General features: G+C 37.5%; 1 protein-coding gene across 1 annotated transcript; it reads left to right on the top strand.

Moving 5' to 3' along the window:
* Window positions 1–10,354: 10,354 nt before the first annotated feature.
* Window positions 10,355–15,759, top strand: gpr3 (G protein-coupled receptor 3). Its single transcript, XM_056479102.1, has 2 exons — window positions 10,355–10,513; window positions 12,579–15,759. The coding sequence occupies exon 2, from the start codon at window positions 12,581–12,583 to the stop codon at window positions 13,559–13,561; it is 981 nt and encodes a 326-aa protein (XP_056335077.1). The 5' UTR covers window positions 10,355–10,513; window positions 12,579–12,580; the 3' UTR covers window positions 13,562–15,759.
* Window positions 15,760–18,181: the final 2,422 nt, after the last annotated feature.

The following is an 18,181-nucleotide window of genomic DNA, read 5'->3' as shown; positions in this document are numbered from 1 at the left end:
ATTTTATATTATTTTTTATTTGTTTTATTTTATTTTATAATATATTTTATTTTATTATATTTTTTAACGTTATTTTAGATTTAATTTTAGATTTAATTAAATTTTTATATATTTTTATATAATTAAATTATCTTTAAATAATTTTTAGAATTTTATGTTATATTTTATTTTATATTTTTTATTAAAAAATTTTTTTATCATTTCATTTTATTTTTGGCTTAGTCCCTTTATTAATCAGATTTCACCACAGCGGAATGAACCACCTACTTATCCATCATATGTTTTGTGCAGTGTTGGCGCAGTGGGTATCACTGTTGCCTCACAGCAAGAAGTATGCTGTGTGGAGTTTGCATGTTCTACCTGTGTTGGCGTGGGTTTCCTCCGGGTGCTCCGATTTCCCCCACAAGTCCAAAAACATGTGGTACAGGTGAATTGGGTGAGCTAAATTGTCCATAGTGTATGTGTGTGAATGAGAGTGTATGAGTATTTCCCAGTGATGGGTTGTAGCTGGAAGGGCATTCGCTGCGTAAAACATATGCTGTATGAGTTGGCGGTTCATTCTGCTGTGGCGACCCCTGATTAATATAGGTACTAAGCCGTAAAGAAAATGAATGAATGATTTGTGTTGGGATGACATGAAGGAATTGTATGGAACCCAGCATTTGAATGAAAGTTTAAATACATAAACATATTAAAGTTATAAATAAAGTAAACATGATCATAAAATCACTGAATCAACCTAAATCTTTTAGTTTACACCAAGAAGGCTAAGTTAAACAACCCAGTCTCATTCTGATTATGTACCCCTATATACATTTCTGGAGAAAGCAAAATACGTCCCAGTAGCTACATTTTTTTTTGCAGTTTTTGTTTTCGCGAATCCACCAGAGGTCGCTGTGAATGCTTTTTCAGATCTCAAATTTCTCTCACGAGTGCCATTTGTGCCTGCTTTTCTCGCATAAATCCACCAGAGGCCGCTGTCAACTGACTGATTGACCGATCGACTGGACCACCCACTTCCCTAAACCCAACCGACAGTGTTTTTAATCCAGAAAAATAAGCAGCCTGATTTTTACCACGTTTTCATATTTTACCACATTCTCAACCTGTTATTTACTTGTTTATTATTGTTTTTTGGTGTTTTTTTTTTGTCTTACCTTCTTTCTGGAACCGTTCTTCATCGAACTCGAACCCTGTTATCACAGTCAACTCCTCTCTGTTTCTGAAATCCGCCGACATATGTGGTGAGCCAATAGACAAACTGGTAACAGCAGAAAAGCCATCCATACGGAGGTAAGCGGTCAAATGGTAAGTGAGAAAAGGAACCTGTAGTTTTCATTTTAAAGATGAACTGCAGCCATACGTTTCTCTGGCTGCATAATCAGCGATCTCCTGAAATGCATATACAGTTAAAGGTCCAGATCTGTTCCTAAATAATGATAACACAGGATTTACAGCTAAGTGTACTTCACGTGTCACTGCAAAAATGTTATATAATAGGCTGCTGTCGACTGACTGACTGACTGACTGACTGACTGACCGATTGACTGACCCACCCTCCTCTTTCCCTAAACAATAGTGTTTTCAAAAGCACCGATTGACCAGCGCCCACCCACTTCCCTAAACCCAAAAGCAATTCCGAAAAAGAAGCAGCCTGATTTTTACCACATTTTTAGCTTTTACCACATTCTGACCCTGTTATTTACTTGTTTATTTTATTTTTTGGATTTTGTTTTATGTCTTACCTGCTTTCTGGAATCGTTCTTCAACGGACTTGAACCCCTTCATCGCAGTCAACTGCCTCTCTCTGTGCCTTCACTCCGCCAACGTATGCGGCGAAGTGGTCAGCTGGTAAGCAAGAAAAGGAACGGCATCATACCGTCCTGTAGCGTTCGTTTTAAAGACGAAATGCGTTTTAAAGACGTTCCTCTGGCTACATAATTCGGGATCTCCAGAAATGTATATAAGGCTACATTTTCAGAATGAGCCTAAGTTGCAATTAAAGGTCCAGATCTGTTCATAAATAACGATAACACAGGATTTACAGCTAAGTGTCCTTGACGTTAATAATTTTATCCCTTTAATAAATCAGCTTTGTTCAAATGCACCAAAATATGACCAGTATCCACTGAGAAATGGATAAAATATTCATTTTCAAAATAAGGTGTACTCATTCATACTGGGATCGCTGTATGTTGGCATTTGAAGGCTTCAACTAACACTCAAGAAAAAAAAATCTGCCATATGGAAGAACAGGGTCAGAGCGAGAGGGAGAGGCTGATATACTTATATAACATCTTCACCTTCAACGTCCCTCATGTCCTCCGCATCTTCACCGTCCTCCAAAACCCTTTTAACAGTAATCAAAAATCACAACATGAGCTGAACAGCGGAGGTGATGATGATGATTATATAGTGAAGGTGTACGTATAGGAGTGTAGGAGTGCATATGCTTGCGTACTGTAGGAGGACGTGGTCACTGCTATCACATCATTTTTTTTGACACATCTGGGAAATCTCTGCATTTGTTTTCACACTGCCTTCCCACAGATCACTTAAAACCCACTGAGAATCTCCCTAACCCACACCATCACCCCTCCAACGGTTTTGTAATGTCTCACGACGCACAGACGGATCAATAGGTTGTGCCAAAGCGCGTGAATAGACAGAGAGTGGGCGTTTTTTTTCTCCAGGGAGGACTAGGTGCAGAGAGATAAAGCCACGCATGCGCTCTGAAGACATTAGGTAACGGGGAGAAATTCCGCAGTAGACACACACACAGTCACACACACTCACGCAGACAGACTTCCCGCCAAAAACGAGCACAAGGAGATACAACGGTGGAATGTTAAACAGTGTCTGTGCTCTTATTTTATTATTTTCAGAGAGGAAATACTTGCAGGACATACGGTACATAATGTATCTGACTGTATTATCTTCTGTGCTCTTATTTCTTAAAAATTTTTGATTTTTAAATGATTTAAATGATTCTTATGTTGACATGCTCAGAAAATGAGGAGAGTTAAACATTAGAAATGAGCTGCTGCTGTAGATTTGTTTGGCGGATGAGACACATGATGTGCATCAGGACTGTAATGTTTTATTATATAACATGTTTACAGTGACAGGTCAAGGGCACTTAGCTATAATTCCTATGCTATCGTTATTTATAAACAGATATGATCTTTCAATTTAGCCTTCTTGGTGTAAACTAATAGGTTTAGGTTGATTCAGTGATTTTTGAATAATGTTTCATCATTCTTCACCATTCCTATATTTTTATGTGTTCAAACGTTCATTCACTAGCATTGGTGTTTAGCTTTTATAACTTAAAGCTTTAATAACTCATTTCTAATAAGTAATTGTTTTATCTTTGCCATGATGAGAGTAAATATTTTACTATTTATTTTGCAAGATACTAGTATTCAGCTAAAGGTGCAATTTTAAAGGGCCCATAGTTTACCTCTTTTTTATGATTTAATATTAATATTATGGTTCTTCTGAGTGTGCCAGTTTAGGTTCAGTTCAAAACACAATTCAGATTTGTTTATTATAATGTGTTAAAAAGTGTCATGTTGGGGGCGTGTCCACAGCTCGCTGATTTAGGGGTGTGTTGCTTCACATGTAGATTAGTTTCTGCTTCCCGCCCAACGTAACAAGGGGGCGGGGCCATGACCCGCTCTGTGTTTGCAACACAGACAGGCAGATTAAAAGGAGGAGGAGAGGATCAGCATCTAGTCGTACATGTACGACTCGGACACAGACCAAGCAGAGAGTACAAAATCATATGTGTCTTTGTACAGTTTTACAGCCAACTGTGTGCTAGTTTCAAGTGCCGAGCTTGTACACAGAAACTAATAACCACGCACACTGAATTAACTTTGACTGAGGCACCGGATGCGCCGCTCGAAGCCGCGACACGGCACACCAGACACTCTCTGTGGCGCGGCAGAAACATGAAGTGTCCCGAATCGTCGCGCCACGCATTTTTGAATTCTAAACATAGGTTTCTGCAGCAGTCCGTGGCGCCCGGCCGTCGACTTGAGTGTACCCTGATAGAAACCGATGTTTAGAATTCTAAAACACATGCTAGCTAAGATCACAGGGAGCTTCTGGGATCGCGAGAAATGCAAACGGCTGAAGTATAAGGTAGACTCAATGAGAAGTACACATGTTTGCAAACCTACCTAAAAATATAACCAATAATTCCGATTAGAGCGATAATGTGGAGAATATTGCTCTTGTGTTGAGCCCAATGAGCCTTTCATCTAAAAATAGAGCTAGGGTGTTCCTTTAGTGATATCGCTTCGACTCACGCTGAAAATGGCGGACGTGAATTAACAAACTGAGGATATGATGACGCCTGTCAATCAATATTGGTGGGCGGGGGGACCGCACTCCTACGTAAAGTTGCGGTCGGTTTGAAAACCGCTCCAATTGGTCCACCGTTTTTTATGTTGTTAAATTGAAAAAAAAGCACTGGGTGTGTTTATATCACCCCAATATGATGGTCTATACACCATACATGCACATATGTCTGTCCAAACAGCTTGAAAAGTAGATTTTTTACCATAGGTGCCCTTTAAAGGCTTAACTAGGTTAATTAGGTTAACTAGGCAAGTTAGAGTAATTAGGAAAGTCCTTGGAAAAGTAATTTCTTGAAGGGGATAATGATATTGACCATAGGAGTATTTACATAAAAAAAACTGCATTCAGGAAATATATTTAAAAAAGAATAGACATTTTAGAGGAGGGCTAATACGTAAAATTTAAACGTAGCCCTATATACGTTTCTGGAGATCGTGAATTATGTAGTCCGAAATATGTATGGCTGCATTTCATTTTTGAAACGAACGCTACGGGGTGGTATGATGCCATTCCTTTTCGCGCTTACCTCTGTATGGATGGCGTTTCCGCTGTTTGTCCAGTAAGCTCACCATGTACGTTGGTGGACTTGAGATGCATAGAGGGGATGACCACGATAATGGGGTTTGAGTCTGGTGAAGAATGGTTCTAGAAAGCGGGTAAGAAAAAACAGAAGCCAAAAAGTAAAATAAACAATTAAATAACAGGATGAGAATGTGGTAAAACGTAGTAAAAATCAGATGAGGGCTTTTCTTTTTCTGAATTGCTTTTTAAATTTGTCGGTTGGGTTTGGGGAAGTGGGTGGGTAGGGGTATCGGTGCTTTTTAAAATTCTATTGGTTGGGTATAGGGAAGGGGGAGGGTGGGTCCGTCGATCAGTCAGTCAGTCAGTCAGTCATTCAGTCAAACAGTCTGTCGACAGCGGCCTCTGGTGGATTTACGAGAGAACAGCAGGTGCGAATGGCACTTGCGAGAGAAATTTGACATCACAAAAAGCGTACACAGCGGCCTCTGGTGGATTCGCGAAAACAAAAACTGCAAAAAAACGTAGCTCCTGGGACGTATTTGACGGTCTCCAGAAATGTATAGAGAGGTACGTTTTCAGAATGAGTCTGGGTTGGATAAAATGGCTGCTGTGGTTGGCAGAAATGTACAGTTAAAATTACAGTAAAAAGCATTTACAGTAAACTACCATATTTTATAATTTTTTTAAATGTTAATACACCAATATTTTGAAATATTTAGAGATGTTAATAGTATAAATACTAAGAAAAGAAACACCAAAAGCAGATATGATGAATCTCGAACAGTTTTATACAAGCAGAGAAACAATATAAACTATTATACAAGCGGAGATACTAATATGTAGAGGCCATTCACATAACTACTAAACACCATCATGGTATCACACATTACACTAAAGTAGTGCAATAAACATTATTTATCAACATTACGTGGAACATAAAACTCTAATGTATATATAACGGATGAGGAAAAAATAAATAAAAAAACTTGTTCAATCTAATTTAAAATGAGCTGAAACAAGACAATTCTTCAGTTTTTTGGGGGGACAAATTGTTTTATTTTTTTAATAACAACTTTTTGGGAGATTTTCACCTTTAATTGAAAGGACAGTAGAGAGAGGGCAAGGATCAGCATAGGACCTTGAGGCAGGAATTGAACTCAGGTCACCATGAACACTGGAGTGCTATGTGTCGACGCACTAACCACTACGCCATTGGTGCCAATGGGAGACACCTTGTTAATTGTTTTATGTTCAATCCACTTAAATTTGTAAAAACAGTTAACTTAATGAATGTGTGTTGGGACAAATTGGAAGGAATTGTGTGGAACCCTGCATTTATGTGTTGAGCAGGGAATTCTGGAAAGTGAATTTACAGTTACATTATTTATAGTAATAAAACAGTGTTTACCAAGTAACATATTTTTACTGTTAAGGGCTTCACAGTGGTGCAGTTGGTAGCACTGATGCCTCACAGCAAGAAGGTCATTGGTTCAAGCCTCAGCTGGGTCACTTGGCATTTCTGTGTGGAGTTTGCATGTTCTCCCCGTGTTGGCGTGGGTTTCCTCCAGGTGCTTTGTTTTCCCCCACAGTCCAAACACATGTGCTATAGGTGAATTGGGTAAGCTAAAGTTGTCTGTAGTGTATATGTGTGTATGGGAGTTTCCTAGTGATGGGTTGCAGCTGGAAGGGCATCCACTGCGTAAAACATATAGTGGATATGTTGGTGGTTCATTCCACTGTGGCGACCCCTGATTAATAAAAGGACTAAGCCGAAAAGAAAATGAATGAATTTTGGATGAAGTAAATCCAATGAATCATTTTTTCATCTGTTTTCCCACAACAGTATAACCTGTCCTCAAATCAAGTACTCCAAATCTGTTTGCATAATTGCATAAAAAAATCTAGTCAGTGTTTACTTAAAAAGAACTTTGCATGCATGCTCTAAAACGACTCTGTAAAAGTTCAGTGATTGTGCACAGTTAAAGTTGAAACTATCAATTCAGTCAGCAATGACATCGATGAAACGCAATGCAGCAGCTGCAGACTTTAACAGCAACATGGATGGAAAAAATAAGCTGTGCTCAACTGATCAGATGTGCTGATATTAGCTCAGGTCAGAATAATCATATTTTCCGTCACACAGATTCTGTGCACACCTGTTGTTGTTGTCACGCACACTGCACAGAAAATTAGCACCAGAAAGATTCTTTATTTTTTTATTAACTAAGGGTGGTTATTAATGCATGAAAAACATTATTAAAATAAAGATACAATTTTTCATATAGTTTACCTATACAGTTAAAGTCAGAATTATAAGCTCCCTGTTTATTTTTTCCCCAATTTCTGTTTAGCGGAGAGAAGATTTTCAACACATTTCTAAACATAATAGTTTTAATAACTCATTTCTAATAACTGATTTATTTTATCTTTGTCATGATGACAGTAAATAATATTTGACTAGATATTATTCAAGACACTTTTATACAGCTTAAAGTGTAATTTAAAGGCTTAACTAGGTTAATTAGGTTAACTAGGCAGGTTAGGGTAATTCAAGTTATTGTATAACGATGACAGACTATCGAAAAAATATATAGCTTAATGGGGCTAATAATTTTGACCTTAAAATGGTGTTTAAAAAATTAAAAACTGCTTTTATTCTAGCCGAAATAAAACAAATAAGACTTTCTTCAGAAGAAAAAATATTATCAGACATACTGTGAAAATTTCCTTGCTCTGTTAAACATCATTTGGGAAATATTTAAAAAGAAAAAGAATTCAAAGGGGGCTAATAATTCTGACTTCAACTGTATATTAATTTTACTGCCGTCTAAGTACAATTGACGCAAAACAATTCTTTAAGCAAAATACATTTTGTTTAACATACAGTTCATAATTAAATTAAAAAAACTAACATTTTTAGGTTAGTTTGACAACACATTTGTTTTATCAGCCTATTTTCCCTCTATTTTGTATCACCGTAGTCCATAAATATCTGTAAATACAGGAAATAGGATTTAAATCAAAAACATTTTCTCCCGTTTAACTGTGTCCACTTCCAAAACCAAAGTTACACACTTATTTACAGACATTTCTCCTTAACACAAAAGCTTAATGCAGGGATTTCAGCTTACTTTTGAGTTTGCATCAATAAATAATGTTTATTTTCTTGCATCTATGTTTCATATCAACAGGAGCTACAGGTTTTCGTTATTTTTGTGTCATTTAAGTTTATGTTCTTTTTGTGTCCACTTCTCAAACCAATGTTGCGCACAGATACTCCTCCTGAAAATAAAAGCTTAAAGGGCACATATTTTACCCCCTTTTTTAAGTCTTTTGTGTCTCCAGAATGTGTCTGTAAAGTTTCAGCTCAAAACACCCATCAGATTATTTATTATAGCTTTCAGAAGTTTGTAATTTTTAGCTCTGAGCATCTTGTAGTTGTTTTTGTGGCCTGTGCCTTTAATGCTGGTTCTCCCGGGCCACCGTTCCCACATGTCTGTCAGAGTGTGCCTCAATCTCTGCCTTGGCAGCATCAGATAAACAGCACAGTGACAGACATGAAGCAGATCTCTCGTAACGTTTGTGAGAAATACTACAGTAAGAACCTATGAGTATTTAATGTATTTGTTGTGGAGTTAATTTAAGCCTTTCTGCAATGATGAGTGACACACAATGTTGTTACAAAGTTCACGCACACACACACACAGACACAAACACACAGTGTGCGTGTTTAGATTTGCTCTGTTTTTGCATGGCAAATGTGACAGGATACACATTAATATCCACTGCTGTATGGATATCTGTAATGTTAATGTACAAAATAAACCTGATTTAACATCCACAAACTGGGAGTGTTTATAAAAGTCTTTAGAGTTGTACTGACACGCGGCTGTGGTGATGACCTACAACGATTTTACTGTCTTTATTATAAACATGCAATGTTTTAGAAACGTTTTAAACTTGTAAAACTCATTCTTGATAACATATGATTATTATATAATTATTTTTTTCTGGGTTTTCACCTTTAATGTATAGGACAGTAGAGATTATTGACAGGAAAGCATGGAGAGGGGAAGGATCGGCATAGGACCGCGAGGGAGGAATCGAACTTGGGTCACCATGAGCACCGAAATGCATGTATCGACGCATTAACCACTACACCACTGGCACCGACACATATGATGATTATTGATGATCACAGAGAGCGTACAGATCTTTTAATCCCGGTTGCTTTGCGCACAACATGTCTTGTGAATATGATACACGTTACTTCTGATGTGTGATAATACACGGCTGTCAATCAATTCGGTGGGCGGGAAAACCGCACTCCTACATCACGGCCTCAAAATGGGAGGGATTTGGATCCTATTTTAACGTGAGGAAATTTTTAATAGACTCATTGTGTTTATATCACTCCAATATGACTGTGGACACACTATACCTACACACCGTCCTGTCCAAACAGCGTACAAAAGATGATTTTCATCATTGGTGCCCTTTAAGGGAGGATTTATTTATTTATTATGCTTTAAACAACAGATACATGACAATAAAACAAACAATATAATGCCAGGGTGATGGAAAATAAATAATAATACTGCCAAAAAATAAAAAATAGTGAACAAGAGAAACAAACTCGTAAAATCTCACACTTAAGAGAGGACTTTCTTATAAGAATCCTCCGGCTGGTGACCACCGGAAGCGCCTGCCCATATATAGAGAGCAGGAGAGTCCCCATTATCGCAGCGCGCGCCCACCTGCTTCATTGTAATGCACAGGCACGCGCAGAATATACCGGGAAGCGCCAGAATCTCCCTCATTTTCTGGGAAATTATGTCACCGTTATAACCTTCAATCATCGAAGCAGTGACATTTATTTTAGTAGCAAATTGGACAGATGCGCGTGCGTGCGTGCGTTTCTTGTCTTAAACACGATGGCTTTGTCACTCATTCAAGGTTATTGATTAAGCAAACACATGGGATTTCAGGTTAGAGGTGCCCGTAGTAATAATATAGTGTGCCACGTACCCACAGATAGTGCGGCACAATTTGCGTCACCATCAAGTTTTTCAGCACCACGGACAGCAGTGACTCACTCGCAATCACGTTCGTTCTAGCGCGCGCGCTCACACTGACACGCGCATGCAAAAGCATATCACTAACTGTGTTATTAGAAGTTTAAAAACGACTTAATGACTTATTGGAGCAAATGTGTCGTTTTTAGTGCTTTCACAAACCAGTTAGTTGATTCACTTTGTCCTCTCTCCTGCGTCGCAGTGGGCGGGGTGAAAGAATGCGGTATTTTTATGAATGAAATTACGACAGAGGATGGTGTTCCTGCGAGGCTCCTGATTGGTCAGCCGGTGCAGAATCGCCCCTCATCATCGTAGCTGACGTCAGAGGGGACTCAGTGAGGGTATAGCTTGCAGCCCACCGGAGCCGAGTGTTTTATACAGAAGAGCACCGCGGAGAAACGAGCAAAAACATCGAGCAAGAGTTTAAGAGCTGGACTTGCACCTTCGAGGACTCCCGTTGTTCAACAGTGCTGAAGATATTTCACAAGATCCTCAGTTGGATGGTGGAGTGAGGAATTGATCGTTTTTGCAATCTTCTACATCCTTCCGTAAGTCTGATTTATGCATCTTTTCACTAAGAGTCTTGTGTAATTCAATATAGTTGTGTTGTTAGAAATGCACTGTGACTATAGACTGTGAAGGGAGTATTTGAAGGCATTGCTGAAGCTCCTGTGGTTTACATAATCGTGTATGTGACACCAGCGCTCAAATCTGCTGTCAACTTCAAAATGGTGGTTCCCATCCTGACACTCTATGAATATTTAATGAAAGGACTTTTTAGTAATTAGTGATGATGACGATGATGATACTGCTACTAATAATAATACACTGTAATAACGTGAGTCGAGAATATATTTCAGATTTGAATGCATTTGCGTTTTGGAGGATTTGAAGAGATTTTTATGCTATACTAGACAAGACATCATCAAATAAAATCAAAAAGTAAGCACCATATACAGATTTTTTTTAAAGAAAATAATATTAAATGTATTATATTAGGATAAACTTGACAAAGTTAAATATTAAAAATACTAAGACATATAGGTATAGCATCAAAGATATTTCTATTATTTTGAATATTAATTTGTGTCATGATCAAGCAAAAGTGTTTTCAGCATTGATCATAATTAGAAATGCTTATTGAGCATCCAATCAGTAATCAGAATTAAACATACTATAATAATAGATTATTATTTTTATATATTAATAAATTACACTTTCAAATTTGTTTAAATACAATACAGTAATTTTAAACTGTAATAATATCACTGTTTATATTGAATTTTTGATCTAATAACATTAACATTTCCTAACTCTGAAAAGGTGTATTATAGCACTTATATAATACACCTTTATAGAAGCTTATATATAAGTTTAATTGACAAATAAGGTTAAATTAATTCAGCTTAAAAATTTAAGGCAACCAGGATTAAATATTCTAAATACTAAGACATGAGGGTATAACATCAAAGATATTCCTATTATTTTGAATATTAATTTGTGTCATGATCAAGCACAAGTGTTTTCAGCATTGATCATAATTAGACATTCGTATTGAGCATCCAATCAGGAATCAGAATTATATCTGAAGTATAGTGTGACATTAAAGATTAGATTAATGATGCTGAAATTATATTCATAAATTACACTTTCAGATTTGTTTAATACAAAATAGTTATTTTAAACTGTAATAATATCACTCTTTATATTGTATTTTTGATCAAAGAGCATTAACAAATCCCAACCCTGAAAAGGTGTTTAGTACTTTGTATTACATTAAATTAAATATGTATTAATAAAATATTAATAAATGATGAGTAAATTTTTATCTTAGAAAATGTTATTTTTTACACAAATACATATTTTCATATATTTCATATATCATATTTTTATTTTAAAATCAAATATTCAGCACTGTAAAGAAATGCTGGGTTCCACACAATTCCCTCACGGTGAAAAATTATATGATCAATTAGTTTTGACATGTTTTTAGGTCATTATAACATAATAAACTGAGTTAATCATGTTCTAACTTAATTTTATAAGTTATGCAAGCTGTTTTAAGTCAGTTTAACATAATATAAGTTCAATAGACTCATAAGGTTAAATTGATTCAGCTTAAAAATTTAAGGCAACCAGGATTTTTACAGTGCTCATTTTTTTATAGTGCTTTTTTTGTCTCAACTCAAATTAATCAAGTTAACTTAATGGTTTTTACAATTTTAAGTTGATTGAACATACAACAATAAAGTTGCCAGTAAGAAAACTTAAGAGTTGTGTTGTTTCAGCTCAAACTAAATAAATTAGAGCAAATTTATTTAATCAAATTTAAATAACTAGTTTAAACAAGCACCAAAAGTATATATTTTTGAGTAAGTGTATGGATTAATGGAATCATAAAATAACAACACATTAGCTTTTGCATTGCCATAATCTCCAGCACTGTTTATAGTGTGCAGACTAGAGATGTCAGCTTTACTCAGATGATGTTTCCTGCTGTTCATCTTAATCTGCGTGTCATTATGAGGTCAGGCCTTGAGGTGGAGTGCAGGAGCTGAATATGTGACATTTGTGCACTAGATTCTGACTGAATCTCCTTTGCTTCTCTTACAGTAATGGACCAGAACAGCTCTGAAGTGGGCTTAGAAGTCATCATGGCTATGAACCAACTCCTAGACCTCCCGCCATCCCAAATGCCCCCTAAAGCCCTGGAGGCCTCTGTTATGACACCGTGGGACATCACCTTGTGTGTATCCGGAGTGTTGATTTGCTGCGAAAATGCAATAGTTGTGGCCACCATTTTTTCCTCGTCATCTCTGCGTGCGCCAATGTTCTTGTTGATTGGGAGCCTGGCATGGGCGGACTTCCTGGCGGGGGTGGGGCTACTTCTGCACTTCCTGTCTCGCAGATGTGTGTATTCAGAAGCGCTAGAACTGGGCAGTGTGGGTTTATTAGTGAGCGCTCTTAGTGCGTCAGTGTTCTCCTTATTGGGGATCACTCTGGACAGGTTTTTGTCTCTACATCGTGCGCTGACCTACGGATCCCGGCGCACACACACTCAAACGCGCTGCGCTCTGGCCGTCGGATGGACTCTTGCTGGTCTTCAAGGTGCACTTCCGGCTTTAGGGTGGAACTGTCTGCATGACGGAGATTCCTGTAGTGTGCTTCGACCTTTGACCCGAGTGCACTTAGCCACCCTGTGCGGTGGATTCCTGCTAACGTTAGCACTGATGCTGCAGCTGAATGCACGCATCTGCCGAGTCGTGCTTCGCCATTCTCATCAAATCGCCCTCCAGAGGCACACACTCCCGTCCGCACGCACACACACCCGCCGCCGGGTTCACACTCTGGCACTCATCCTTGCCACTTTCGCCAGTTGCTGGATACCATTCGCTTTATACGGCCTCCTGGGCGACGGTTCGTCCCCTGCTTTGTACACTTACGCCACGTTGGTTCCAGTGACAGGAAACTCTCTGTTGAACCCGCTGATCTATGCCTACAGGAACACACACATCCAGAGAGTGCTACGACAGACTGTGTGCTGCTGTCTGCCAAACACACCCAACAAAAACACACACACTCCCAGCGACGTCTGAACTCTGGAAGTTCTTGAAACGATTATTATGGTGCCATACGAGAGTCTACAGGGTGCGCTCTGAAAAATGCTGGGTAAAATATTGGGACAGTTTAAAATGTTGGGTTAAATTTGGTCTTATAAATGTTATTTTTTAAAAAGTCATTCAGTGGTTCACTTTAGAAAGTGACTAGTTGACTACTTAAAACGAATAAGTACAACCATTGTTTTAAAAGAGATAAGTTGCCTCTAAAAGCATTGGGTTTACTCACTTTAAGGAAAGCGATTAGTTGACGAGTTAAAAAAGTGAGTGAACCCATTGCTTTTAAAGCGATTAGTTGACTCAACTTAAATAAACCCATTGCTTTTAAAGCGATTAGTTGACTCAATTTGAATAAACCCATTGCTTTTGAATTGATTAGTTGACTCAACTTAAAAAAGTGAATAAACCTGTTGCTTTTAAAAGCGATTAGTTGACTCAACTTAAAGTAAACCCATTGCTTTTGAAGTGATTAGTTGACTCAACTTTAAAAAGTGGGTAAACCCATTGCTTTTAAAGTGATTAGTTGACTCAACTTTAAAAAACTGAGTAAACCCATTGGTTTTAAAGTGATTAGTTGACTTGACTTAAAAAACTGAGTTAACCCATTGCTTTTAAAGTGAATAGTTGATTCAACTTAAAAAACTGAGTAAGCCCATTGCTTTTAAAGTGATTAGTTGATTCAACTTAAAAAAACTGAGTAAACCCATTGCTTTGAAAGTGATTAGTTGACTCAACTTAAAAAACTGAGTAAACCCATTGCTTTTAAAGTGATTAGTTGATTCAACTTAAAAAACTGAGTAAACCCATTGCTTTTAAAGTGATTAGTTGATTCAACTTAAAAAACTGAGTAAACCCATTGCTTTTAAAGTGAATAGTTGATTCAACTTAAAAAACTGAGTAAACCCATTGCTTTTAAAGCGATTAGTTGACTCAACTTAAAAAACTGAGTAAACCCATTGCTTTTAAAGTGATTAGTTGACTCAACTTAAAGTAAACCCATTGCTTTTAAAACGATTAGTTGCCTCTACTTAAAGTAAACCCATTGTTTTTAAAACAATTAGTTGACTATGCAAAAAAAGTAAACACATTGCCTTAAAATCATTAAATTATGTGTATAATTACAAAAAATAAAATTAACAGGTTTACTCACTTTTACTCACTTTACTAAAGTAAAGACAACCTTTCGCTTTTAAAGCATTGGGTTGACAATGTTTTTTTAAAGTAAAGTAACTAATAGTTTTCTTTTACAGTTTTGGTGTTGTACTTATTTTACCCAAAATTGGGTTGAAATAATCCAGCATTTGTAAAAATGTGGTGAAAAACAACTCGGCAGTATTTTATAGCTATAGAACTCGTAGCATCATGAAGAAAACAGTCAGTAGGTAGTAAAGATTTCATATTTCCCATTTCAGTTGCACAGGCATTGGCCTCCAAAGGCAGTATAAGAAATATGAACATTGTTACTCATTTTTAAAGGGGCAGTTCACACAACATTTTAAATTTACTCCCTTGTTGCAAACCTCCTTGAATTCCTTTATTTCACAAAAGAAGACATTTTGAAGAATGTTGAAAACTCGTAGCCATTGACTTCCATTAAAATTCAAACAGGTTTGCACTAAGTGAATGGTGAGTAAATATTCATATTTGGGTGAACTACCGCTTTAACGCCCAGTTATTTTTCACCCACCCTGTCTTACACATTTTCTGGTTTTTCCTGTTTGGGAGAATCACTGTGTCAAATCTGCTGTCTAAATGGTGTTAACGGATTACTCTCCATCATTTTATTTAAATCTTAAAATGTTCATGTAAACGTGTGTCCTTTTTTACTGAAGACTGCCACTGTATCCTTTTAACTACTGTAGTTGCCAACTAAAGGGTCCGAGCAGAAACCCTCCTCTCCGCTTACATGTCTCAGATTTGTGCCTCATTTTTTTGTCCTCTGAAGTCCTGTTTCAGAGTTTACTGATGGAATCAAAATCATTTGCACTTTACGACAATGACTTGACTTTTAGGCTGAAACTTTGTTTTTAATGATCAAATTGTATGCCATTTGTTATTCTGACTGATGGTTTTATACGTCATAAATGTCTCGTTTGCACTTACAATGTATAAATGTTGCACAAAAGTCTGTCCAAATGAGTGAATGTTTTATTGTTGAAATGATGAGATGTTTTATGGAAAATGTTTATAATGAATAAAATGTAACTTTTGTACATTTTTGTTTTATTGTGATTTTTATTATGAGTTCAAATTGTGTCATTTGTAAAAATGTTTTAGATGTAACCAAACTATTATTCATAAAATTGACTAGAAATCAGGATTATTATGACTGTAGAACTTATAACAATAGGGACTTAAAGGGCACATAGTTTACCTCTTTTTTATGATTTAATATTAATATTATGGTTCTTCTGAGTGTGCCAGTTTAGGTTCAGTTTAAAACACAATTCAGATTTGTTTATTATAATGTGTTAAAAAGTGTCATGTTGGGGGCGTGTCCACAGCTCGCTGATTTAGGGGTGTGTTGCTTCACATGTAAATTAGTTTCGGCTTCCCGCCCAACGTAACAAGGGGGCGGGGCCATGAGCTCACTTGCTCTGCATTTGCAACAAAGTCTGTCAGGCAGACGGAGAAGGAGAGAGAGGATCACCATTCAGTCGTACATGTACGACTCGGACACAGACCAAGCAGAGAGTACAAAATCATTTGTGTCTTTGTACAGTTTTACAGCCAACTGTGTGCTAGTTTCAAGTGCCGAGCTTGTACACAGAAACTAATAACCACGCACACTGAATTAACTTTGACTGAGGCACCGGATGCGCCGCTCGAAGCCGCGACACGGCACACCAGACACTCTCTGTGGCGCGGCAGAAACATGGAGTGTCCCGAATCGTCACGCCACGCATTTTTGAATTCTAAACATAGGTTTCTGCAATTTGCTCAACTTGAGTGTACCCTGATAGAAACCGATGTTTAGAATTCTAAAACGCATGCTAGTTAAGATCACAGGGAGCTTCTGGGATCGCGAGAAATGCAAACGGCTGAAGTATAAGGTAGACTCAATGAGAAGTACACATGTTTGCAAACCTACCTAAAGATACAACCAATAATTCTGATTAGAGCGATAATGTGGAGAATATTGCTCTTGTGTTGAGCCCAATGAGCCTTTCATCTAAAAATAGAGCTAGCGTGTTCCTTTAGTGATATCGCTTCGACTCACGCTAAAATGGCGGACGTGAATCAACAAACTGAGGATATGATGACACGCCTGTCAATCAATATTGGTGGGCGGGGGGACCGCACTCCTACGTAAAGTTGCGGTCGCTTTGAAAACCGCTCCAATTGGTCCACCATATTTTATGTTGTTAAATTGAAAAAAAAAGCACTGGGTGTGCTTATATCACCCCAATATGACAGTCTATACACCATACATGCACATATGTCTGTCCAAACAGCTTGAAAAGTAGATTTTTTACCATTGGTGCCCTTTAACAAATTACTAAATATCTGCCCACCAAACAATTTTGTGTTTAATAGACGTCTAATAGACATCTAAATGTAGACAATTTGGCTAAAACAAGGCTAAACTTGGTCTGTCAGTGAAAATCTAATAGACATTGAAGATTTGCCCAAAACTAGACTAGACATCAAGTAGACAGATTTGACAAACTTCATATGTGTAGTCATTCGTTTCTGTTTATTTGATGACTGGTCTAGTTTTGGCCTATTCTTAGACGTCTATTAGATTTTCACTGCCAAGATGACTATGTTTAGATGTCTATTAGACATCTTTTAAAAATAAAAATGCTTGCTGGGTGCTAAAATAACTCAAATGGAAGTCAAACTAGTACACTGCCTGACGAAAGTCTTGTCGCCTATCCATGTTTTAGGAACAACAAATAATAACTTGACTTCTAGTTGATCATTTGGTATCAGAAGTGGCTTATATGAAAGGCAAAGGCCTCTAGATTACGCTTATTTTACCAAAATAAAATCTGATCATGCCTTGATTTTTAATCATTTAATTAGGACGGTAAGGTCTGACTTTGCTTAGACAAAAGTCTTGTCACTTAACAGAAATAATGTCCAGTATAGAATATAAAGTCATGCTGCAGTGGAAACAGAATGAATATTGTGTCTGACTCCATCATGAGCTTGGAGGACTGCATCCATACATCTCTGCAATGACTCAAATCACTGATTAATAAAGTCATCTGGAATGGCAAAGAAAGCGTTCTTGCAGGACTCCCAGAGTTCATCAAGATTCTTTGGATTCATCTTCAACGCCTCCTCCATCTTACCCCAGACATGCTCAATAATGTTTATTTCTGGTAACTGGGCTGGCCAATCCTGGAGCACCTTGAGCTTCTTTGCTTTCAGGAGCTTTGATGTGGAAGCTGAAGTATGAGAAGGAGCGCTATCCTGCTGAAGAATTTGCCCTCTCCTGTGGTTTGTAATGTAATGGGCAGCACAAATGTCTTGATACCTCAGGCTGTTGATGTTGCCATCCACTCTGCAGATCTCTCGCACGCCTCCATACTGAATGTAATCCCAAACCATGATTTTCCCTTCACCAAACTTGACTGATTTCTATGAGAA

This window comes from Danio aesculapii, chromosome 19 (genome assembly GCF_903798145.1).
Source record: "Danio aesculapii chromosome 19, fDanAes4.1, whole genome shotgun sequence".
Taxonomy (NCBI): Eukaryota; Metazoa; Chordata; class Actinopteri; order Cypriniformes; family Danionidae; genus Danio; species Danio aesculapii.
Note: the sequence above shows the minus strand (reverse complement) of the source record. Positions and strands in the feature narration are given on the sequence as shown.